This window comes from Chironomus tepperi, unplaced genomic scaffold (assembly GCF_022539635.2).
Source record: "Chironomus tepperi strain 1889 unplaced genomic scaffold, CSIRO-AGI_Ctep_v1 contig_309, whole genome shotgun sequence".
NCBI lineage: Eukaryota > Metazoa > Arthropoda > Insecta > Diptera > Chironomidae > Chironomus > Chironomus tepperi.
Window position 1 is genome coordinate 3,219,930 of NW_027226431.1, and position 25,806 is coordinate 3,245,735.

Genomic DNA, 25,806 nt, shown 5'->3' on the forward strand with positions numbered 1-25,806 from the left:
GGGCAGTACTTAACTATGATATCAAATATTTCTTGAGTAATGAATGTCACTTCAAGAATTTTCAGTTCATTACATACTTTGAGGATTTCCTTCAGAACCGTCCTGCTTTCAGTCCAAATTCTTAAATGTTCAATTGTTCGATTCCTGTGCAATGGAAGTTCATCAATAGTTTCATTGTGTCGTCCAAAATGCTCGAATGTTGAGATGGTTAATCCTTGCAGATGTAGATCATTTACAGCACATTGCAGTACTAAAACTCCAAGCCATTTTTCAAGGTTTAGGTACAATAATGTGTATTCTTGTGATTCCAAAAAGTGGACGAAATTTTGGATCTGAACTATATTGGTGCCATCATCATCTTCTTGCACAAAACATCCAACAGATAATGTGTGTACAGAAAATTGGATGTTCCTCAAGAATCGTTGGTCCATAAAAATGACATCAAAGTCTTCTTGACTTAAGAACAATTCCAAATTTTCAAGGTTGTGGTTGTTTAATAAGATATTTTGAATGCCTTGATTCCTTAAAGTTTCATGATGTCTTCCTTTTGAATATTTCGATGCAAATTCAGTTCCAATTTCTAAGATGGTCAGATCCGAAACCATCTTAAATGGCTCTTTGTATACGTACGATGTACAATTTCTGATGGTCAATTTGTTAAGTTTTGGAAATGTAAAATTTTGTTCCAATGTACCAGGAATAAGCCTTGTAAAGCATATAGCACGCAAGGTTAATTCATTGACAAATGGCTCAATTATTCCCAAGAAGTTATTTAAGTCAATTTGTGTCTTGAACATGTGATTAACAAGTTCAACACTCTGCCAATGGAAGTACGCAAGCAAGAGCTTGTGCTGTGTTTGTAATCCAAGTTCCAATCCTACCAATGATATATGTCGGTACATTCTTCCATGTTGAGTCAAAGCTGAAGCGTCGTTCATCGTAAATAATCGAAGACGTCCAGACCTTGGCTCACAAATACGAACCTCGACTTTATCCATGTGCTTCTCTGATTGTCCAATGTAGCGGTACCATTTTTTATTGACAATGGACATCTCCATTAGTTCCTTTCCGTTAAAGTTGTCAAATACCTTATCAACTACATTTTTTGGCAGTAATTCCACTGGATCGTATCGCTTATTTTTGATTGCTTTCACAATATTGTTTGTAATTGATTTCCAGGTGATTGGTTCCTTTCTAGTTGCGATTGCTGCCATGATTTTGAAGTTTTTTTTTGGATGATGATTTGTAAAAACTCAACTTGACGTTAAAGAAACTCTCGAAAGAATGATTATGTTGACAGAACTTAGGTCCCTTTTTGTTAAAATTTTACTACCTGATTATTTGAGATTATGTTTACACCTTAATTAAATCAGGTACTTATTGTTTGTGTATGTTGATGAGATGTTTGTGTTTGAGTAAAACTGAGATTTTTATGCTGCAAACTATTTTTAAATGAGTGCAAAATAAAATAAAATATTGTGCATTAAAATTCACCACAAAACGTGTTTTTTGTGGTGAATTTCAAAAATCGGTTTCCATAGAAATCAAATAAATTTAGTAAGCCTTGAAAATTTTTTTGTTTATGCTTATTAAATTTTCATTGTCAAAACTTTCTCTTAAAAAATGGAGAAAAAATCTGTAAAATTTAAGAATAATCCAAAATTAAAGGAAACGGCAGCAGACTTTTCGCAGTGCATTCCACCTGATTTGCATGATAGACTCTCCAAGTACTTCCAACTTCCATTTCCAAAAAATGAACCATTTGAAGAAAAAAAGAAACCGAATTTTCGAGAACTGCTTCAAGATTTAGACCAGGATATGCTCGATAATCTCGGCGACGAAGTAAATGAGGACAATTTTGCAGATGCGATCGAAAATTACCAAAAAGCAAAATCAATCGATCTCAAAATAGAAGGAAGAATTCCTGAACGTCGAGAACTTTTCCATCAAGACATTAATTGGATTGCTGACTATACCAAAAAGATGAAGCGTGAACGAATTGTTTGGCAAACAAAATTATTCAAAGACAACCAAGAAATATATGAGAAGCCATTATTTGAGCAGACAGAAGAGCTTATTGATATTGCAGCTGATCATTTCGCAGTTTGGCTTAAGCAAATGGATGATGAGTCAAATATAAATAAAGAATTTGTTAAGCAACTGTTTGCCATTCAAGTCGAGGCTGATGCATCGAAAGCTCTTCATGTTGAGCCGAAGGAAATATCGGTGATTTCACATGAAGTTGCTAAGATGTTGAATTTGAAGAAGGTAAGAGATTGGACGGGGCAGATTTTGGTTTTGGATGTTTTTCGACGAATTCTTGCTGATAAGGAGATAAAGTAGTCTTAGTGCAATATGAGCCCAAATGTGCGTTGCAGGAATTTTTGTAGATTAAGGATAATTCACTTTTTTATTCCGTACTCACCAGCTTCAGAACCATACTTCACCGTGTGCTGCGATCAAGTCACAAAATTCTAGAAACAAGTTGAGCCTTACTTTCCATTCAAATAACTAATAATCCCTAACTTTTGCAGCTGTCAATCCAAAACAATCTAAAGAAAATGATCCGACGAGATAAGAAGATGCGTGCCCGAAAAGTCAATACAGTCGCATTTGGTCGCTGCTTACCAAAATCCATAAGAGTAGACAAATTCAACGAAGAACTCTTTGATGATCAATACAGCGTCAATTGTCCGGAAGATCTACAGTCATTAAAAACCGTTTTCGATTCAATTCTTCATCTGAGCTCAACTCGTCAGCTTGTTGAATATTTAAAGAAGAATCCAGAACTTCCGCGATCAAAATTTCTCATTGACTCTGGAATGTTTAAAGAGGGTAAATTGGGATCGATGCAAATGTCTGAAAAGCCATTGTGGAGTTATTTCTATTAAAAGACATAAAATTTTTGACGTTTTTCGTCTACATTTATTAAAACATTTCTCTTCGTCATCAATTTATTGTAATGTCATTTTCCATCATTTAATAAACAACTTTCAATCAAACATTATGCTTTTCATCTTCAAATCTTCTCATTTTCACAAATGTCATCATCATCATCTAAAGATTCTTTATTATTGAATTTTATATCATTATGGTTGAAATTTCCTCGACTCCTCACAGCTGCTAACTATAAGTTTCATATTTATCCAATTTATAACATAATTTCATACACAAACAAATAAGGTTTTTTATTTCAGTAATTTTTTTGTTCGGGTATGGGAAGAAAGAAAAAAATTATAGAAAAATTAGTTTCATTTGAGGATTAAAAATTACTTTCTATTAAGCTATAAAAAATGTAAAAATAAGATTAATCATGCTGTTATCATTTACTTTGTTAAATTAGTACAAATAATGTTTAATGGAATTTTATTTTTGGGGAGGATGGCGTCATTTGAATATTGCTGGCTGTAAATCATGAACAGAAAAGCTTGAAGTTGACTTTGATTTTGTTTGGAAGGGTTGACTGGAGTCGACTCGACTCCATACAAAATCCAAGTCGACTTTGAGCTCTGGCATGAAGGATTCTGCTTGTATCAAGCTTGCTATCAGAATTTTAGGGTCATTCTTAGACTTTGTAGAATTTAAAGCAAGGCTTACTTAGTCCGAGCGGCAAATTTAATTTTCTGCCGTTAAAATGGGCCAATTTGTCTTGCTTGAAGTTTGAAAGTCGTGTTGTTTTTCGCAAATTTGTTAAAATGTCTCAGACCAGCAATTAGCAAGGATGTAGTCAAATTTGGGGATTTTCTAACCAAAAATTCAAAAAATTGACCAATTAAGATGTCATGACTTTAGAGTCAAGACAGTAGCTTTGCATCAACTTTGAAACATTTTACCTCGCTGCTCAGAATTAAGCAATTATAGAAACAGAGTAATTATCATGATTTAAGTCAGCAATTTTCAAAACTTGAGTTCCGTAAAAGAGTAAGCAAATTTGTAATATGGACAAAAATAACAGTAGCTGTCATGATCGTGCACTATATATTAAAATATAACTAACAAAAAATACATGAAAATAAATAAAAATAATAATTGGGTGGTCAAATAAAAAAAAGAAGCCATGAACTGAAATGAATCGAGAATGATTTAAATTCAGATATTCATGTTCTGAATATCTTGATTAGGTAATGAATCCTGATCGGGGAACATGTTGAAATATAGTCTTAATAGTCTCTAAGCTTATATTATAGTTAGATTAAACATCACTTAGCGTTTTTTTAGAAGACAAAGAGGATGTCTCTAAGCTTATCAGAGCTTGAAATCGACTCAAATTTTGTATGGAGTCAGTCCAATAAAGTCGACTTTTCCATACAAAATACTTGAAGCATACAATTTCGAAGTTTTTTCTGAATATTTATTCCTGACTGCCGATGTTAGATTTCAAGCAAAGCTCAAAGTCAACTAAGTTCAAATGAAATTTGAATTAACTTCGAGTTCTAAGTGTGAAGTTTGGTTTGAATCCGTCCGGACAATACTTCAACAGGTTCCGATCAAGGACATCGTTAAAGATGCTTTTTCAAAATTTTAACAGAAATTAGGGATCATCCATATACTTTTGTTCATAAATTTAGCTTACTTTAAAGCAGTCGACTAGGATTTTGTATGGGAAAGTTGACTAAATTCGACTCGACTCCATACTAAATGCGAACCGATTTCAAGTTCTGATTTAAAGCAATCATGATTGAATTAAGCTCAATTTATGAAAATATATATGAATCCATCCCTAGCTAGAATTAAAAAATCTACAAAAAACAACAACTAGACTACAACACAACAAAAATGGCTAAGATATATTTTTCATAGATTAGCAAGCAAACATCGATAATCTAGTTCTACCAGAATATCTAAAAATGCATGCGTCAGTAAGCCCTTCTTATCAAATAACAAAAAGGAATAAATTTAGTGTACATATAAAAATTATTAACCTTTTTTAAGACTATTCTCTCGATTAGTGATTAAGATACGTGCGATGATTTTTAGTTTCTATTATTCTATTAAGTATTAAGTATTCTATGACAGATTCCTCATCTAATCTACGTTTTCAACTTCTTCGTTGGTGGGGTTAAAAAGTTATTTTTTTGAAAAATGTTAATGAAGTTATTTTAAAAACTTATTTTTTCTCATTTCTAAATTCCTACATGATTTCTGTTCTCAACTTTTTGATTAAAATTATGTGTTTTTGATGACCTATCGCATATTTTTTAGTAATTAGTACGAAGAAATCAATCCAAAGAAAAAACAAATTAATTTAATTAAGTTTTTGTTTTTTGCATAAAAATTGTGCATTTACGGATCATTAATTATCATAAATGTGAATGATTTCATTATTTTTTTTTATTATCTGTGCAAACGAAAAGGTTCAGTGATTAATTTAGCTTATCCACTTCCATGGCTCAGTGTCAGGGCTCGTTATAGGCGTCGGATACTGTTAAATTTAGCAAGAAATTAAAGAAAACAGCGTCAAATTACAAATCTATTTGTATTTTTATTATAGGTGATTAATATAAAGTAAATAAGGAAAAAAATAATCGACAGCAGTTCTAAGTCAGACTTGGATTGTTTTTTATACAAAGAAATCGTTCGTCAATGTCCATGTCATTGTCTTTAATCTGTTCATTTATTTTCCTGACCAATTTATGTTCCTTCCACGGTTGATCGAATTACGAAAAAAAAAAATAAATAGCAAGTAATTTTTACGTGTATGTGTGTGTATGATACAATTTCCAATTCTGTATATATATATCCATTATGTGAGTCAAAGCAATTATCAAATGTGAATGTTATGTGTTAATTAATTAATGGAATCAATGAATGGATGAACGATTAGTTTTCATCGTTAAAAAGCTTTTTCTTTTCTTCGAAACTCACCTCCGCCTTTAAATCTTCAACCTTATCTTGCAGCTCGCGAACTTTATCTGATTCTTCTAGATTTGATCGAAGTTCACCTTCGGCTTGCATTTCGGAATTCTAAAAATGGATCAAGAATATGAGGGATGTTAATTAATGAGTTATTAAAAGTTCATATGCTTTATATCTTTACCTTTGTTTCCAATCTCGAAACTTCTTGTTTCAGTTCTGCGAGGCGTGCACTTTGCTCAGTGAACTTGATTTTGACATTCATAAGCTCATCTTTCATTCGAGATTCCAGATCTGAATATCTGTAAAATGAACAGTACAAAGCAAAAATGTTAGCTGGATGCTTACTCATTATGTCCATCAAAAAGATGCAACTTCATCCTTTTACTGTTAGAAATCATCTCCCAAATTACACCTTTTGGTGGATAAGACAGTATAAGAATTAATTACGTACCGATGCTGTTGTTCTCGTGCCTTATTTGACAAATCTTTTTCACGAACAAGTGCTTCGTCAAGTTCCTCTTTCACTTTCTTATGCTCCTCATCTTGTCGTCTCAATTGATTTGTCGAAACTTGTACTTGCGTCTCAAGCTCCATAACTCTCAATCGAAGCTCCTTGAGTTCTGTCAATGTTTCCATTTCACGAATTCTCGTTGTCATAAGTTCTTCCTCTAATTTCTGATGTTCATGGGATTTTCCTGATGTTGCTTCAAGCAATCCAAAAAGCTTCTTAGGCGTTGATTCAGGATGCTGTTGTGCGTCGTTTCTTTGCTCTTGTAATTGTCGTTGCCATTGAGTACTTAATTCCATTACACGTTGTTTTAAATCCTTAAGTGATAAACTAGCTTCAGCTTCACGTAACTTACTGGCAATGAGTTCATCTTGTAAATGTGCTACTGAATTATCAGTTGTTGTTTCACGCAATCGCTTCTTATCTTCTTCGAGTTCTTGAATTTTCGTTTTAAGATTTCGAATAATGTCCTCATTCTCAGCTGCACCTTGTCGAACTTTCACAAGTTCTTCCAATAAGCAACTGACCATCTCATCGCGTTCCTTTAGCGCCTCCTCTTTATGTATCAATTCATCAATTGAGTTCTGTCGTGAATTATTCTGTAGACATTAATTGTTGACCGTGTCAATAAGAAAAAGGCGAGAAAAAGAATGGAAAAAGAGGTCAAATTAATTCAAGTGATGTTAATGCGTTAAATTAAATTTGTCACAAATTTATTAATTCGAACGATAATAATACAAATAAAACTAATAATAAATACTACTACATATTGTAAAGAAACAAGTGATGGTGCATGCATTGTTAATAACGTATCATCAAATAGGGAAATCAATATTTGTTAATTTTTTAATTAATTTCTCAACAATTAAACCTTTTTAAACTTACAGAATCTATTGAAGTATCTTGCTGTGATTGCTGCTAAAGAATAGAGATTTAGCGTAAAATTAAAGAACTGAGATGAGAGAGAGAAATTTTTTTTTTGTTGTGAGTCAAATTTGTGAATGGAAGAGGCATGTGTTTTGGGAGTTATTGGCAATTTAATGACTATAATCATGTGGATTTAAAAATATTGGATTTTACAACCCGTAAAAAGGAAATAAAAACTAAGCAGAAAATTTTTGATGTAATAAAAAATGAAGAAATGACTTTTATGGCATAAGATGTAAAGAAACTGAACCATAAAGTGATGATGGGGTGTATTTAGGGGTGATGTATGTTTTGAACATCCCTGGATGATCTGAGCATTGATCTTAGATCTAGATGACCCAAATGACAGAATATTTTACTAGTTTATCAATTCCGACCCATCTCAAAGGCCTGAATTTTCAGAGAACTGAGATATCATGAGATTCAGTCTCATTGATAGAATGCAGAGTTGTCAGTATGTACCTAGCTGTTGTATTCACATCATCTAAACTAAGAAATGTCTAGGTAGGCAAAAATGTTTACCTAAAAATGCCTAAACTCAGGTATTGTCAAGCATTTGTCTAGACAAAACTATCGATTGCTTCTGAAGGCAGTTAAGACTTCCTCAAAAATTCAGTGACTTTCAGTACTTTTTGATAAATTTTGAACAAATTTTTGCAAAAGACAAGGTTTATTGCTAAATAAACCTAGACAAAAGCCATGCCTACAATTGATTGTACCTAGACTCTCCCAGTAGCAAACCCGAATATTTGGATGCACCCCTAACTAGCCACTTTCACCACATCATCTGCAACCAAAGAATTTCCGCCATGAACTTTCATCTGCATTATCATTTCCATTTTACGATTTGCCAAAGAATCAATTTTGTTAAATTCAACATGACAGTTTTTTTGGATAAATAGAGCAATTTTCAATTTTAATTAAATATCTAGATTATTATACAAAAAGTCAAAAGTGCTAAAATATCGTGACATTTTCCACTATTAAAAAGAAAAATAATTGATTTTTATTAAAAGCAATAAAAGCCTCGTCCATAAAGTTAGTGAAATTCTACTTGGAGCTGTAAAAATACTTAGCATGTATGTGATTATATTAATATTTATATTGGTAAGTGTCTGTGTACGTTGAAAATTTCACCGCAACCTCTATTGAGTTAATCACAATTAAGTTAACATAATTAAATAATTATTTTTAGACTTACATTTTCTTGCAGCCTTAATGACAATGCACGAACTTCTTCATTTGCAGTCTCGAGTTGATGGGAAATTTCCAAATGTGCTCGTCGCAGTACCAGTAGTTCCGATTGAATTGCATAGCTGGAAAAATGGGTAGAATTAGCAAAAATAAAGTCATTAAATAAGTTTTAATTAATGTTACTTCGTTTCCTCTTCTTCGGCACGTGAAACTTGACCTCGTACAAGTCTATTGGCTAATTCAGTACTCTCGGCTTCCAACAATTCATTTCGTTTTTTCAGTAAACGGTTTTCATTTCGTAATCGCTATTGAAAAAAAATTCAGATTAAATTTTAATTGCTCATGCATGGCTGATTGGGTCACTTACTCTTAATTCAACCATCTCTTCTTGCTCCTTTTTCCTCAACTCTGCATAATCCTTTTCCATTTTTTTCATACGTTTTGTGTTGATTTTAATCGAATATGCTAAATTGAACATTCCTTCTACATCGCTCTCAACTTTTTGTGGTAATTCTTTTTGGAAATATTTCAACATCGCCTCCATATCTAACGATAGCAATGTCTCTTTGCCAATTGTAAGTAGAGCAAGAGCAATTTTGAATATAACTTCCATTCCTTCACTTAAAAATACATCCATAATGCGACAGCATACGAGATTGAGGTTTAAAGCAGTCGTGTAAAGTGTGAGGAACCAGCTTGAAGCGTACATTGATGTTTGAAAACCCTGTCAATGGGTAGCATATTGTGCATTAAGCATAAAAATTTAATTAGTGACAATTTTACCTGTGATTGAAAATGTAAATGAAGTTCTGGCAGCTGTTCTTGCACTAAATTTTCCAGTTGATACATACACAACCCTAATTCAGCCCTGTGCATTGTGCATTGAGCAATAAATATTAAAAATTAATAAAAAAAATGTGACATTAGCACATATCATTAAATTACATACATTGATGGTTTGAACATATCTCTCATGCGATGTTCCTTCATAATCTGTACGAGAACAGCAAAAGCTTCTTCTTCTGGCATTTGCATTAATAATAATCCAACAATAAAGCCTGATCCTTGACAGTATCCGACTTCACGATCATGGAGTGAATAAGCTTTCATCACATTAAATAAAGCTTCTTGTCCCAATCCATCTTTCTCTTTAAAGAAATCATGTTCTGGATATGTTCTTGCGATGTCACGTCGTATCACACGTTCACATGCCGATGTTGCTTTTATATATTCAGCATACTGTTTTTTATCGGTATCACTTGCATTACATAGTAGTTGCCATACAATAGCACGAAAATGATGTGGAATTCCCTTGCGAACAAGCTCCTTTACAGATGGACTTTTCCTTTTCTGTGCTGTATCCCAGTCGGTCACTATAGTTGCCCATATTGACCATATATCCTCTTCGCCCACCGATGATGAACCAGAATTTAAACTAATTTGACTAGTATCAGAACTTTTTCGACTATGTGCCGATGATTGCAATGAATTGAGTGACTTAGAGTCACTCTCAATGAGTTTATTAGCTGCTTCCAGTTTGGCCAGCAAACTTAATTCAGATGATGGTAAATTCTCGGTATCTATTGACCCTTTACCTATCGAATTATTATTATTATTATTATTTATGACATGTGTTGTTGTCTCCGATTCTGATGTGCTTAAAGTCATTTCTTCTCTACTATCGCTATTATCTTCGAACTTTCGTTTAAAGTAAAATATCGAGAGATAAGAAAATCTAACAATTTTTTTCTGTCTCTGCGTGGTTGAGCTCTAAAATTAATTTAGACACACCAGATGAGATATGTTAATGCAATTAAAATGCATGAAAATAATTATATCTCCTTTCTATTTCTCTATATCATCAATAGATGCTTATTATTAATATAATAATATCTTGGTTGGTGTTTCTTAATACTTTCAATTCCTTATGATATTTATCTCGACATGTACAAAAGCATACAAAAGACACACAATACAATACAAAATGTTTTTTTGCATGAAATTCTTCGCTGTCGATCTCTAATTTAATATTCAATTAACGCAATTTATCAAGTAGTAATGTAATAATGAAGTAGTGGATTAATAGAGAGAAATTCTGTTTTTCTTCTTTTTCGTTTTCTTTTCTTTATTATTTGTTGAGATCATTTAACTCATGATGCTTTTTGCTTTAAAAAGTCTATATTGTTGTTTATAGATATATGTGTATGTGTGTATGGGGATTTGATACTATATTGTAGATGATTGATGATTCTTTTTTCCTGTCTGGGAAATTGGAGTGAGAAAGGGAGAGAGAGAAAGAGAGAAATTGAAAAGATTAGTTAACTTTATTTATACATAAGAGTCATTTGACATATCGTTATCAACAAATGAGCTAATTGTGTCTTCATTTCCTTAATCTATCTTCAACGTCTGAAACAGCATTGTTCAAACTTTCGACCACGGTTTTAGAAAACAGTTGTAAGGATTATATACAGAACATACCGCAATAACACATTTTGAACAAAACTGCTTTCAGCATTAGTGAATAATGAATGGATCGTTAGTGTGTAAAGTAGACTAATCTTCGGATTTACTAGCTAGAAAAATTATACAGATTTTTCATTCCAAAAACAGAATTTACTGACAAGATTAGTGAAGTCATTACTATCATCATCGTCATCAGTGGTAACAACTAGATTATTATTGTTACATAGTGGTATTTTTAATATAATTTTCAGATGCTTAAAAAAGACATTTTGAGGGATTAGTGCTTTCAAGCGATAGATTTTTGTGCCTTAAGCCAAACATGCCGCTGACAAAAAAAAAATAAATTGGAAAGGGATTTTTTTGAGTTTTTGATCTGTGTTGATGATAGAAAGTATTATGTAGTTTAATAAAGGTTCATGGTTAATGTGTTACTTAAATTTGCCAATAGTCTCGTTTGTCTATAATTTCTCTTGTACAGAGATTAAATAATATTTGACTTTTAGATTGGGGAGATCTTACATAATTAATATGTGGTTGTTTCCGTGTTATTTGCAGAGCTATTTAATATCTAAATACACTTTATGTTGCTATGGCATATAAATGAAAGAGTCGACAACACTAACACTTCATTAAGGCTGTATTCCTTGAATGCTCATGACGTAGGAAAAGTTTAAAATTCGGCCCCAATCTGATTGGACTTTGGCCTAAGCCCAGGCTCATCTAAAATCGGATTTTATCGATTCTAGACTGGACCAGAGTCAAATTGCCTAGGACTTAATTTTCGGCTATTTGCAAGTCGAGTGCTTTACCGGATACACGACTCATTCATTTGATATACTCGAAAAAGTATTAAATCAACTCTTAATTTACACATCTTACAGACGTATTTGATTCTATCTATGCATTATATAATTATATTACTCATTTATAAGAGCAACTGTTTAAATATTATGCCACGTAAATTACGTATGTCATATAAGCTTCCGGATGTTCTGAGTCATTATGGGGAATTTAGTGTTATTAAGATTTGATGATACAATTGATCACTAAACAAACAATGTTCAGATATTTATCAGAAAATTGTACAATTTGTAGGAAGATGAGTGTCAAAACCTTGCAGCAAACTAAATATGCTGTCCATTAGAAAATTTGAAATCATTTTAATTCAGAGCTGTAAGCCGATTCGAATTTTAAATGGAATAGTCAACTCGATTCCATATAAAATTCAAATTGACTTCGAGCTATAAATATTTAGGATTATAAATGTTAGAAAACAGTAATGACATTGATTCTGTTATGGTTAGTGCAAAGCGAGCAACTCTGGACGTTAGGTCATCGATCTCAAATACAGTCTAAAGCACTGTACCAGCTTTATGATTGTAAATACGTGGAATTATTAGAAATTTCTCGATTCGATTTGTCAAAACATTTTACGGCTGTTACATTTAAACGTCAAGGAATGTAGTACTAAAAAGACAATTTCTAACCTGTCGCAAGCCTTTCACTTCGGTCTAAAAGGATTTAAAAGTTGATCAATTGAGATTGCAAATTAGTGGCTATAATTAAGCAGTCAATTTCAGAAATAAGTCTGAATAAGTTTCAAAACATTTTAATTGTCTTACTCAAATTTTTATGAATCAACCGCATAATAATAATGTGCAATTTGGTATAATTATTACAGCTCAGAATACAAGTCTAGTAAATGAATGAATGCGTTAATTTAATAATCAACATAGACGTTAATCGTCAGATTTAAATAAATGACATTCAATTAACCCATTTCATTTCATCAAATTCATTCATTTTAATAACAAAAGTGAAAATATCAAGATCAAAGATTAAATTGCTGTTTATCATAAATAATATTGCAGAAAACCATCTGCTGGATAGTCGTGCGGTCATTAGCAAAAACAGAGAAAGAAAGAAGTTTATTTTTAATTAAAAAAATTTGATCAAATTTATCATCCTCACACAGACTGTTATTTACATTTTTGTCATATTAAATCTGCCATCTCATATTTCACATGATATGTTATACATTATATTTCTCATGTTTGTCTGTTATCAAGACATAAAATTGATTGCATGCTTTTTTTTTCAAAAACTATAATGGAAAATAAAAAATTAATTAAAATGGAAAATCTTCACAAGAGAGAAAGTGCAATGAGTATAGAAGCGTAAACAATTGACATAAAGAGATATTCGCATAATGTAGAAAAATTTTAAATTCAAATTAAGGAAAAAAAAGTCATGAATGAATAAAGAAACTAGTTGGGAATGAATATTTGATGACGGGTTTAAAGCGCTTATTAAACTAATACTCAAGAAGCAGAACAGACAGGGAACAACATGCGTGTACAGACACAAATGCGTTAGAACAAAACAATGATCCAGAAAGCACAAGACATTTAATTGACAAATTACACTAATGTCGAGATTTTAACAAGAAATACTGTCAACCACTCGTAGTCTGATGCACTTGACGTTGCGGGTAGTTTGAACTATAAAAGTTGTGAATTAATCAAATAGTTTATTTACAACAAAACGGTAAATATGTCTAGAGCACAGAATGTAGTTGCCATGTCACCGCTACGTCGTCCCAATGACGGCAAGATGGGCGACCTGATTGCTATGTGATGGTAGATTCGTGCTGCTTCGTGCTGCTCTGGGTTAGAGGACAGTACGAGCAAACTAAGTTCCGGACAATATGCCTACAGTCGTCTCAAATTGCCCACAAATTTCAGACACATACACTGTTAAGAAGAAGATAACGCAGTCAATGTGGATCAGATATAAGAGAATTAAAACAAACACAACTTTGAAATTTAAATCACTTTCCGCTAGAAATTGCAATTATATGAAACGAAAATCTTTCTTTTCCTCTTCTCCACACTAAGCGCAAAAAAAAGAAAAATACGACTTGACGTCTCACATTATTTTATTATCATTTCCATTTCAACGCGATCATTTATAAAAGAGAGCCGTTAATCAATTATTTCTTGATTTACATAATGAAAACCATCTGAGATGAAGATTCTTTTATAATTCTTCTTTTTTCACACAGTATCATGATTTTGTTCGATTACTGGAGAAATATGGCAACTACACTAATTGAACCTTGTGCCTACCAATTCTTTAATGTGTAATTCAATACGATTTATCGATGAGATATTGTGAAACATCAATCTATCTCAATAATTTTTATGTTAGGCCATGAAATAAAGAATAAATCAAATGTTATATTCGTTTTGTAATGTTAAAAGAGATGAAATAAATTGCGGAAGGGTAAAGAAGAAAAATGTGAAACGGAATCACATAAAGATAAGAAGAATCACACCATTTGCATTGGAATCGAACAAAACAACGTATTTTTGCTGTATGATTACACAATTCCTATTCATTGTTCTATCAATTGTGTGGGAATGGCATCTATGCAAGGCAAGTGTAATAACTTATAAAAAAATCGAGGAAAAACGAAAAATTACAGCACCAGACATCAATGACAATTCAGTACATTGAATAAAGGTCGCGGTCAATTTTGTCTCTTAATTTGATTTCTCTTTCTTCGTTTAATTGCTTCCATCCGTCTTTGATTTTTATCTATAAAAGCATCGCGTTTGTATTTTATTTTTAAATAAACAGTGGGATGCTAGATGTACAGTATTAAATTGATGACTATGAACTATGAGCTTAAATCTTTAATAGAAAACAGCGTAACTCAGCATATTTTGCTGAACAGAGTTTCTTAACCTTTGTTTTAATACTTTATTAGTTTAGTGTTGGAAATTGATTAGGTTTGCTGAGACTGTTACTGAAGTATCTATCAAAAGGTATCAAAAGGAACAATGTGACAAATTTTACTTCTCGCCGTGAAATATTCATGAACAATCGTCTCGGTACCGTAAGGCTGTCAGACATTCTTCGAGACTTGGAACTCTGTCGGCCAGAGCACCTTCATGTTTTGCTCTTGACATCAAAAGGAAAAACATCGCCGTGTATACAACGACCGTGGCCTAACGATGCTCTTGTAGTTACTCGGTACTTAGTATATGACTCTATATATCACTCTTATGTCCAAGCTACAAGCTAAGTTATAACCAACAAATGTGTCGTGGACCATAAACTGTTTGACAGACACTGCCTTAGAACTACTATATAATACAAAGAAGCTTCGTCATAATCAATTTATTTTCTACATATTTTGAAGGTCAATTTTCTTTATTGAGGATTGCGGCTACTCAATTAACGTTCATTCATAAAATTTACGCAATTTTTCTCTCTTTTATTATTTTTAAATTACCGTACCGAAATTAAGTTAAGCAAAGTTTTTAAAATACAAAAAAGAAAAAAAAAATAAATCTGTTTTTATTTTTCTGTATACTTAATAGAGTAACTGCGGGTTGTTTTTGATTACAAAATGAACACAGACCACCAAAAAAATATGAAGTAGCGTTTATCGACCCGCAAAAAAGAAAGAAAAAAAAAACTTTCGATTTTTTAACAATTGATTTACACACTCAACTCGTTAAATGAATTTTTTTTATATTTCTCTATGAAAAGTTTCATCATTTTTACTTCTTTCTACTTTGCTTATATGTGTTTCTATATCTGTTGCTGTTTTTCTTACTCATCGCGGACCTATTAATAAATACTTATATGTGGATGAATAAACATTGTTGGCGAATAAATATTTATCATCAATTACATAGTGATGCTGGCATCATCAACCGATCGCATCATCATAAACGTTTTCTATTGTATTTAAATTTTACCGATTATAGGCAGATGCATCGACCACAACATTAAAAAATAACATTGATCGATGGATTAGCTTACATTTTCTTTCCACACATGAATATGTTGTAAAAATTCAATCTGATTATGCGAGAAAGTATAATAGAAATATGAAAAAAGTTTGAAAAAGAAGCTTACTTAGTTAAATCATGTTATTATGTCAAAAAAGACTTTTTTTGTCTTCATTACTGACACAGAAAACGAAAATTTTCGTGATTGAAAAAATACTTTTTCTTTGTATCTGTGAATTGTGCGAATATGAGCAATGAGATTAATTAACAGAACAGTAGTTATTAAGAATTCACGCGATATATGTTTCATCCGCTACACATGATAATATACAAAATTGTTACAGTTGCTAAATGACGTGATGATGTCAATTAGAAAGTGACTAGTTAGGCACAATGTGTGACAAGATTTAAGCTGATTAAGAAGAAGAAGCTGTCGAGGAAAAAGGGCGTGTATTGAATAAAGGTTGCATTTAAATGTATATTATGACAATACATTACATATTCCACTGAGGTTTAATTTTTGCACAGAAAAAAAAACTGAACGGCAATGTTATGATTCATCATACTATATGAGTAAATTGCGAATTTATATGAGCAACAAAACAGGTTTCACTTTAATATAATAAGCTATAGACAGATGAACAAGAAAGAAAAGAACTGAATACAGATTTAAGGTGGTTGCTTTAATGTGACTCATTCTACAAATGTTTATAGTCATTTTCATTGTCGAAGGACAACCTTTAAAGTCGATTATTACTTTATTATTATTTTTATTTTGTGTGCAGTTTGGATTGAAATATATTTGAACTTAAAATTACCGCTATGAAGTATATTTTTTTATTACAGCTTGAATTCTGCATATCTGACTATATACCGATTTTAAAGATATTTCTGACCATGACAAAATGAAAAATTTCCTGAACCGATTTTCAAGCATCATTTGATAAACTGTAATTTGAGTATTACCTTGGAATACATTGAATGAATCAGTCATTGTCTTAATCTGTCATGTATGATCAAAGGCATATCTCACTCAGATAATCTGTATGATTTAGAATCAACTTTGTAATTGTAAGATTAACCTGACTTAGACGCCTACATAACAACTTTGATCTTTATGGGCAGAAATCTTTTATTTTTGAATTTTGATAGTTTTTGTTCTATTCTGTTGGTTTTGCAAGAGTTGATAGATATTCAGATAGTTACGTAATATTTTGCATCTTTGAATGTATCTGATTCTCTGCTCAATATTGACAAATGTTATTTGCTTAAAAATTATCGAAAAATGAATTGGATATTCAAATTAAGATCAATTTCAGGTTAGTTTCCATAAACCCAACTTTACTATCTTAACAAAATCCATCTGGAGAGTAACTGCATTTCTCAGTTGCACGCCAGATTTACGCCTACTTTAAATCAGTAAAGTACTGCATTAAGCCTTCCCAAAAACAATACCAATCAGATTTTTCCAGAAACAAAAATTTAATTTACAACTAAAGGCATTGACTTCACGAAATGATATAAAGGAAATCGATAAACAATTGTATTGTTTGTCGAAGATAACTAAGCTAAAATCTAGTTTGGGCGGTAATTAACGCCAACATTGAAAAAATTATGTAATTGGAGCATATTGAATAATTGAAGAAAGATTTGAGATTGTAGAGGTAAATGAACTATTTTCTATGATGATAACTAATGGATATTTGAGCAGCTCATCAAAAAAATGTGTAGTAAAACTTTCCATTCGTATAAAAGTTTATTTCCGCAGTCGAAAAGCAACAACACAACAAGTATAATAATTGATATCCATATTAAACAAACAATAATTGCACAAATCTGCGCTCCACATATTTTTTTATATATATATTTTAAACTTTTTTCATATTTTTCCTTCAAATTGTTTCTTTTTCGTATATTATTTGTAGCAGAAAAATGTGAACTATATAAAAAAAAGTTTAAATATACACTAAGACATTCAAATGCGGACATATGATTTTTATTTCTGTTTCGTTTTTTTTTTCTTTCTCAACTGCATGATTTCACTCATTCAAAAATTCGTTTCGTTGTTGCTGTTTCTTCCATGGTAGCAAGCAACAGTTTTGTTTTCTCTATTTATTCGCATTAGCTTTATTAACTGTTCTTCACTCTTTTGGTACTTTTTGTGTATTGTACAGTTAGAATGAGAATTTTTCCATTTCTTTTGTAACATAAGGCATTGTCACTAATAATTACGATTATTAATCCAATGCACATAATGTGATAATTAATAATAATTGATTTAAACTAATTTTTATTTTTTTTTTTGCTCACATCCACAAATAACGGGAAGCTTACAAGTAAGTTTGCTCATAGTTCCATTGTGCGATTTCGAAATAGTAAACATACACAATTGAACACTAAATCCATTCTCATCGCTTTAATGCAATGCATATTGCTCAAGCAATTTTACTTTATTTACATCAGCAGTTTTTTTTTTGGGAAAATAAAGTAATTGGAGCTTTTTCTAGCTGTGAGAAAAAAATCGAAAGCTTTCAGTCCCCGAATATCGGCATCAGACATTTGTAATTTGAAACTTTTTTAGCATGTGTCTGTTGTCAATCTGTATTCAATCTTCAATATCAAGTCATTTCATTTTGATCGAACAAATTTCTTCCTCTTTACTTAGTTGTAACTTAATATACATGTTATCTGTTACTATGCTGGTGGTTCTTAAGCTGTGTGTTGAGGTACACTTAGATGTCAGTAGATTCTTGTGGGAAGTTATGAGTTAGTGTCCAAAAAAGCTACATAAAAAGCTAAATTTAAAGAATTTCCCAGCTTTTACAGATTTTGAATGTTCCAAAGAACTAGTTAAGTCAAGTTAGAGTACTATTGATAAAGACAGCAATAGGCTTGCTCTTGAAGATTGTCAGCTTATAAGTTATAACTAGCGATAGAGTCAGCTACAGGTAATGTCTGAAGAAGACCATGTATTTCAATTCGTTTACACGATCAGCAAAGTAATTAACCTGAATGGAAGGCAGATTCTCATTATTTGCCACCAAATTGGGCCAAAAACCACCCGCATTGTGCTTATATGGACACCTAAGCTATTTTGACCATTTGCCATCAACACGATGACGTAGTAATATCAAAGCGACTATATTATGCCGCTTGAATAATAATATCCTCAGCACTAATTCTAAATAAGCATGAAAAGCTTAACTAACAGTCGTGAAGCACTGTTCTAGGCTGTATAAATTCTTTCTTCTTTGCAATAGCAATGACGTTAATGAAACTAGAAACTTAGAATATTTAACATTATTTACATTTAAAGGCACAAATATACACACAACTTATTACATCCATCTAACAAAAAAGTCTATGTACATAAACAGTATAAAAATAAAATCAAACAAAGAGAGTCAAATGGGCGCAACAAATGTAGGTTGGACACAGAGTAGGAATTCATAATCGATACAGAATGAATTTATATTTATTATTCCTTAGTCCATTCATGTCGCATAAGCAAAGTGAAGGTTTATCATGGAAATATTAAAAGCCATAAAAGTTCTTTATTATTATTTTTTCTCTCTGGTCTGCATGTAGCTTACTATTTATTACACATTTTTACAGAGCATGTGAGGGAGTTTTTAGAATTGACATTTTAATTTATATCCATATACGATGGTCAAGGTCGTACATATGTGGACAGGAAATATTTCTCTTTTATGATGAATAAAGCATGCATGATACCTGTTTCGTTATGCTTTAAAATAGAACTGTTGGAAATGACAATAGAACGAGTTGCTAGTAATTATCATCTGTCAATTAATAAATGAGTGAGTTGTGTAGCTATTGGATATATATTTATTAATTCCACGCTTAACGCCCATTAGTACTAATTGATAAAATGTCAAACTAGAACGGATGTTGCTAAACGAGAAAATAAACATTGGCACATCCTGAAGGTTGGAGAAGAAAAAAGAAAAAAATATTTTTATTATCATGAGATGAAAAATTTATAGATTCTCATGAGGAATAGCAATAAAGGAAGGCCAAGAAATAGTGCCTGTACTGAATTATGCAACATTATGACACTCGTGAGGAAAGTATTTTATGTCTTTTACCTAACATGCTCTTTCCATTCAGTTATTGCACATAGAGAAATGTTAAATCGATACTTTCTTATCACTTCCCCTCTTAAAACCAGTAGTTAGGTCTTGTAAAGCAACAACCGTAATAGAAAAGAATGATAAATTTATGATAAAACTTCTTTTTCTTTATTGTGGGTAGACAGGCAATGCCAGATAAGGATAGTTTGATGATTCTGATATTATTTTTATTTTTATGGCCAAACAAGACATGACTTTAAGAACTTGAAGCATATTCCTTGAATTATTTAAGTTTTGTTGGCCTCATTTTGTCTGTTATCTCGACCTTCAGTTTGTTTTTCTTAAGATAAGTTTGCCGGAGGAGAAAAATAATGCCGACTGGATAGTATGTCATACGTGAAGGTTGAGAATCTAGCACAAATCGAATCTTTGAACTATTTTTGACTATGACTTCATTTTACTTATTGCTAGAAGTTTCAACACATTTAAAAAAGCGTTTTCGAATCTAGACCAGCAAGTAAACACCTTACTGCTTAACCATCAACCCAAAAACAGAATTTATAACAAGATCAGGAACCCCAGAATGAATATTCATTTGTCCGAGGGCGTTCAAATGATATTTAAGACAAGTAATGTAAAGCAAGAATAACTTTTTCAACTCTTCTGTATAATTATGGACATGTTAGCATGTCCACATACACACTCAAAAAAACAAAGTTTTGTGAACTTTTCTTGTTTCTCACTTGTCTAATACACAAAGTTGTGTTCTTTTGGGAATATTTTTCTTGTACTTAAATAAAATGCATTATTGTCTGTTGAACTATGCATGAAGTGTGTTTGTGCCATACATGTTAACAACCTCTTAACTTATAATTTTATACATTTTCAAGTACGAGACTATAAGAGGGATTCAAAAGGGAGCCAAATGCCAAACCCTTGATATTTTTTAATATAATAAAGAATCCATTATATCTTTTGCGGCAAAATATATTGTTATTATGATGCAAGTGATCATAAACACAGAATTAACATTTTATTGCCCTTACATTCATGGGTGAACCCGAACAACTTGTAAGTGTTGAGGAAAAAAACATTCGGATTAGGAAATAAATTTTTATGTCTTTTTAGCAAAAAAAAAAAAAAAAAAATGAAAAAATAAAAAAGTTTCGCATTATATTTTGATGATGATGATGATGATGAGAAGCATGGATGGGGATTCCCTGTAGACAGTGATATATGTGTGTGTATCTGGGTCTGTCAAATTATATGCTGCGTAACATCAAAAATAATTGCATTGAAAATCTTACAAAAACTCTGCGAAAGATCTAATGTTATCGTCTAAGTATCGAGTAACGGTAAAGTAGGAGGAAGTCGTGTACCAAAACCTCTAATTTTTGACCGACTTCACCTAAGAATCTATTCTAACAAATGTTAAGCCCCAATCATGTTCCACCCAAAACAAAAGGTTGACAACCACTGAAAATGATAAATCAAGGTTGACGGCTCTTCATGCTCTATTAATTCTAGCACTAATTGGAGGTCTTCATCGAGCTGTATAATACAATTAGTGTGTTCTAAGCTACATGCTATAACCTCTCTCATTACCGCGTGACAAAAACAGCAAATTTCGTTCATTCAAAATTTATCATTATCTCATTTTATTCGAGAGCTTGTTAAAAAAACTTTTATTGGCAATGACTGGAGGTGTCCCAATAATTTTTATCGCATGCTCATTTCAGACAATAGCATTTAACAAATTTTTTAAAGAGCTGTCAATTAATTTAATGGAATATCAATACTTATATAGTTTTGTTAAGTATGTTCAAAGTATGTGTCACTTTTTAATAAACCCCCCCAAAGGCAGGCCTTCATGTTGTTGTTCCGATTGTGCCAAAAAATAAACTTTCGAGTTAAGTCAAAAGAAGCAATTTCACCAAGAAGAAAAGAAAAAATAAATAAATTCATCTCATTAACATTTATGAAAAATGGATGAAGAAGAGAAGAAAAATTCTCAACAAAAATAGACTATGTGCAACTTCCAAATAGCACAGCAGCTACAAAATAATAATGAAAATGCTGAAAATTATTTTCTTTTTTGTTTTTGATCGCGGCAACCACCGAGAGAGTAAAAGAGAAAGAATTTAATGTTTTTTTTTTTTGTGTTTTGTTGATATTTGACCTACATTAGGCCGATAAAATGTATGAAATTAGTGAAATGCTTGAGGGATTGTTCGTAAATGACTTACATTGGAACTTAGGATTGCTGATTCCTTAGCGAAGCTAAATACTTGTCTGTTTGACACTTGTCAAAGTGGTCGTGAAGACGGTTTTCGTCGTGATGACGGTTTATGTCCAAATAGACGTTTTTGCCTTTTTCCAATTCTACATGCTGCATGATCCAGGGCATATCAATGCAGCATACTTAGCCACAATTTGGGTGCTGCGAATACACTAACCGAGTTGGTAAGACTAGAACAGCAAAAAAAAAACCCGAATTCATCTAGACTTTTCCTGGGATCTTTGAGTCGACTGCCCGACTACCTAACCAACTAAACCATTGTCACATTTTTGCTGTTATAGCTTAAAGTGGACTTTTATAGCCAAATCTTCGTCGACTACAAACTTTTGATAAAGATCACTCTTGGGTTTACAGTTTAGAGGAACGGATTGATCTGGGGCTTCCCAGTAAATTCAACCAACTCTTCTCCCAAAATTACCCATCATTTACGTACAACCCCTAAAGACTTGCTAAAATACTATCAAAATTTGACTCATGCATGAAAATGTAGGTACTTTTTATATATTTTTTCCATGAACACTAAGCAGCAACGCAGGCAAACAAACGGCACGAAAAACTCAGTCTATAGAAGAAAATGTCATTCGTGCAAAAATTATTCATTGAAATTCCATGTAAAAAGTCAATTTCAACCCCGACCGACAACAACTTTATAGTGTAGACAAACAAACGTTTTGTTATCCATAATGAAGGAAAGTTGTGGAATTCCTTTACCTTTCGTTCCCTTATCTAAAATCAAACAACAACAGAAAGAATAATAGCAATAATAACAATCATAATTTAATATTTTGCATGCTTTGGCATGAAGAAACAAAGGAAAAAAAAAGGAATCGAAAATTATTATGGAATGTAAACACTCCTCGAGCCAAAATGTAAAGAACTATCATTTCCCTTTCGATTCTATGAAAGCACGAATGCCGCAATATCAACAAAAAGAAGAACTAACATAAAAATATGTACGATATTGAAATTGAATGGAAGTATCAGATAGATATAATAAAAATGCTGAATGAATTCGTTTCCATCGCATCATGAAAATGTTATTTTACGATTGTTGTGTCTTCTCTTGCCATGATGGTGTTATCTTAAATAAGAGATATATTATTGAGCACATCTGAAAAAAGTGCAGAGGCGTAATCAAATGAACAGATGTATACTCGGATATACATCTCGCAACAACAATTTAATATTCTTTACGGTGACTAAAACTATTACGCCTCCGAAAACAAAAATGACACACAGACTTGAATGGACAGGCTGCCGTTTATTGTGCTTCTCTTTTGTGAACAATTGAAGCTCTTCCTGTAACGTTGGCTTTTGTTGATTCTCACTGACTTTTGGGGGTCATTTGAGAATGATGTTTTGATTTTTGGAAGGTAGACTGGTATGGTGACTTACATAGAGGAGTGCTGCGAGGATTTATGGGACATAATAATCCAAACTGTTCAATATTACAAATAAGGGCTTCATTGATTTATTTCAGGTGCACCACAAGTTATTATGACGCGGAAGACTTAAGAATTCCTTTTATGGATGTGGAGAATAAGATGTTACAATAACTTATGTGATTATCGAACTGGCAGAAGGTCTCGAAGAATCGATCCAACTTCAGACATCAAAATTTCAAAACAATTTTAAGGTTTAAACTCGAGAAGATACTAAAGAAAAGAGGTTTGAATCATAAAACCGTATCTAGATATTAAGCTTGATATTAATTGTGGCAGAAGTGCAAGTGTAATTAAGAGCTCTGTACGAATTCTTAAAAATTACTGCGTTGTTTATTCTTCGGAGTTCAATTGCAGACTGAACTTTCGTTTGAAAAAGGGGTATTCAACTATACACATGAATATATATTATTCAAATCCCAAATGAACGTTATGGAATTGAACTAAACGATAGTCGAAAACAGTAGCTAAACATCAAGGGTAGGTCTATAACATTGACAAACATTGAGTGACGTCACCTTTAAACCACACCAAGTTAACAACCATAAAAGCTGAAGCTTTAAAACTTTTCAACCATCCAATTTAATTCAGTCTAGCTTAAAATTGAATAATTTTATAATTAAAAAGTTTAATGACAGTATTATGGTATTTCCCACGTATTTATAAAAGGATAAAAATAATTCATCCATCTAAATATCCTTGGCAATTAATTATGTACTTATTTATGAGACACATGTGTTTGCATATTAAACTAATTAGAGTGATTATGGGATGAGCAGCAAATAAAAAAACACAGAAACATAGAAACAAAATTAAATAAGTGAAATTCAACAATTCATAGGTGAGGCATGTAGCTCCAAAAAATGTTTATGACCTCTCTTTCACGCATGATGTACCTATAAATAAGCTATATCATGCAAATGATGTTCGCATTATATCGCAATAACATAATAGGAAAGGTTTATATGGATCTGGAACATATAAGCTAACATCCAGTCTACGTTATTTCACACATTACTGATTCTGTGGGATGTGAAATAATTTCTAAACATCAGCAATGCTATCAGACAAGTTGAAATACTTTTTTTTTTGTTTATGCAGCCATGGTCTAATGAATATTTGCAAGAATAAGCAAAATCTCATTTCTTTCCACATTTATTTAAGTTTTTCAATCTCTTCTTTCGCTTTTCATCATCATTGAAATCGTGCTTCAGAATTAAATAAAAATGAAATGTAAAGGAACTGAGAAACTGGTTCATGAAATCTTTTTTTTATTTTCGTGAACAATATAGAGCAGAAATAAAATGTGTTTAGCATCTGATTGAATGAAATTGGAACGAATCTAGAATTTAATAATCTCTCATGCTGGATGTTGAATAATTTACCGTTCTTATTCAGTCTAGACATAATCAATAAAATAATTAGATTTAATTCAATTTAGGTATGTACACTCACAAATTGTGACTTTTTAAATCAATTATCTATTGCACTTTGTAGCTCTGCCTGCCTGTTTTGATAAAATTGTACAATTTTCTTATCGAAAACAAAACGAGACATTTTTAATGGCTTTTTTTTTTACTTTTTATGTTATCCATTCGATTATTCAACAGTAGGTAAGTAGATTTGAGACACATACAGACGACGACTAGCTAAGAGTAACGGGTTCTTCATTAAATTTTCTCTTACCTTTACCTTTTCTCTTTTTTTTGTAGGTAAAAATATGCGTTTTTGATGAATTATAATTTAATTTTCTTCAGATGTGTGGAATGATGACGATATATCCAATGAGTAATAATTGTTTATAAATGTGTTAAGTAAAAATGCACTTGAATAAATAAAATCTAATATATAAAAGATAAAACAGCCACTTATTTACTTTTAAATACAAAAAACTTTTTTAAGAGAAATTTTCCCTTTTCACTTTTCTTGTTTTTCCTTTTTCCACAAATTATCAACTAATTTTCATGCATTACTATCTGTTTTTAATTACTTCTTATTAATTGCATCACTATTTAGGTATTAAATACAGTGCAAATCCACTTTTCGCAATGAAAATTTATATTTTTTCCGTCTAGTTCTGCACAATTTGAAATCTCTTATTCGAATGAAATTTACTGGATATGCAGGCGCATGAAAGAGTCTTATTGGACTGAGGAACTGCCAATTGGACAGCAAGGTGTGGGAAATGTTTAAATTTTTTTCAGCCGTTATGCAT

The 25,806-nt window shown here is 31.8% G+C and overlaps 2 protein-coding genes across 7 annotated transcripts; one reads left to right on the forward strand and one right to left on the reverse strand.

Moving 5' to 3' along the window:
- Positions 1 to 1,623: 1,623 nt before the first annotated feature.
- On the forward strand, positions 1,624 to 2,895 carry LOC139092791 (uncharacterized). Its single transcript, XM_070643322.1, has 2 exons — positions 1,624 to 2,268; positions 2,535 to 2,895. Exons 1-2 carry the CDS (start codon positions 1,624 to 1,626, stop codon positions 2,889 to 2,891), a joined length of 1,002 nt encoding a protein of 333 aa, XP_070499423.1. The 3' UTR covers positions 2,892 to 2,895.
- A 7-nt stretch (positions 2,896 to 2,902) lies between these two features.
- On the reverse strand, positions 2,903 to 25,682 carry Evi5 (ecotropic viral integration site 5). Of its 6 annotated transcripts, XR_011544615.1 has the most exons (12): positions 25,278 to 25,682; positions 9,435 to 10,747; positions 9,269 to 9,353; positions 8,853 to 9,209; positions 8,669 to 8,790; positions 8,493 to 8,607; positions 7,250 to 7,282; positions 6,308 to 6,963; positions 6,038 to 6,155; positions 5,866 to 5,964; positions 4,923 to 5,422; positions 2,903 to 3,127 (listed from the first exon to the last, which is right to left on the reverse strand). XR_011544615.1 is itself a non-coding variant. In XM_070643166.1 (11 exons), exons 2-11 carry the CDS (start codon positions 10,151 to 10,153, stop codon positions 3,020 to 3,022), a joined length of 2,412 nt encoding a protein of 803 aa, XP_070499267.1. In that variant the 5' UTR covers positions 10,154 to 10,747; positions 25,284 to 25,682; the 3' UTR covers positions 2,903 to 3,019. The 6 variants fall into 6 exon arrangements, 4 of the variants coding, with proteins under 4 accessions (XP_070499267.1, XP_070499268.1, XP_070499266.1 ...); XR_011544616.1 differs by lacking the exon at positions 7,250 to 7,282; XM_070643166.1 differs by lacking the exon at positions 4,923 to 5,422 and having other exon boundaries at positions 25,284 to 25,682.
- Between the last annotated feature and the right edge of the window lie 124 nt (positions 25,683 to 25,806).

Coding starts and splice junctions, on each gene's coding strand:
- LOC139092791 (XM_070643322.1), top strand. CDS start 1,624: ATGGAGAAAAAATCTGTAAAATTTAAGAATAATCCAAAATTAAAGGAA. Junction 2,269..2,534: donor AGATGTTGAATTTGAAGAAG/GTAAGAGATTGG, acceptor TAACTTTTGCAG/CTGTCAATCCAAAACAATCT.
- Evi5 (XM_070643166.1), bottom strand. CDS start 10,153: ATGACTTTAAGCACATCAGAATCGGAGACAACAACACATGTCATAAAT. Junction 9,354..9,434: donor GATATGTTCAAACCATCAAT/GTATGTAATTTA, acceptor CACAATGCACAG/GGCTGAATTAGGGTTGTGTA. Junction 9,210..9,268: donor ATTTACATTTTCAATCACAG/GTAAAATTGTCA, acceptor ACCCATTGACAG/GGTTTTCAAACATCAATGTA.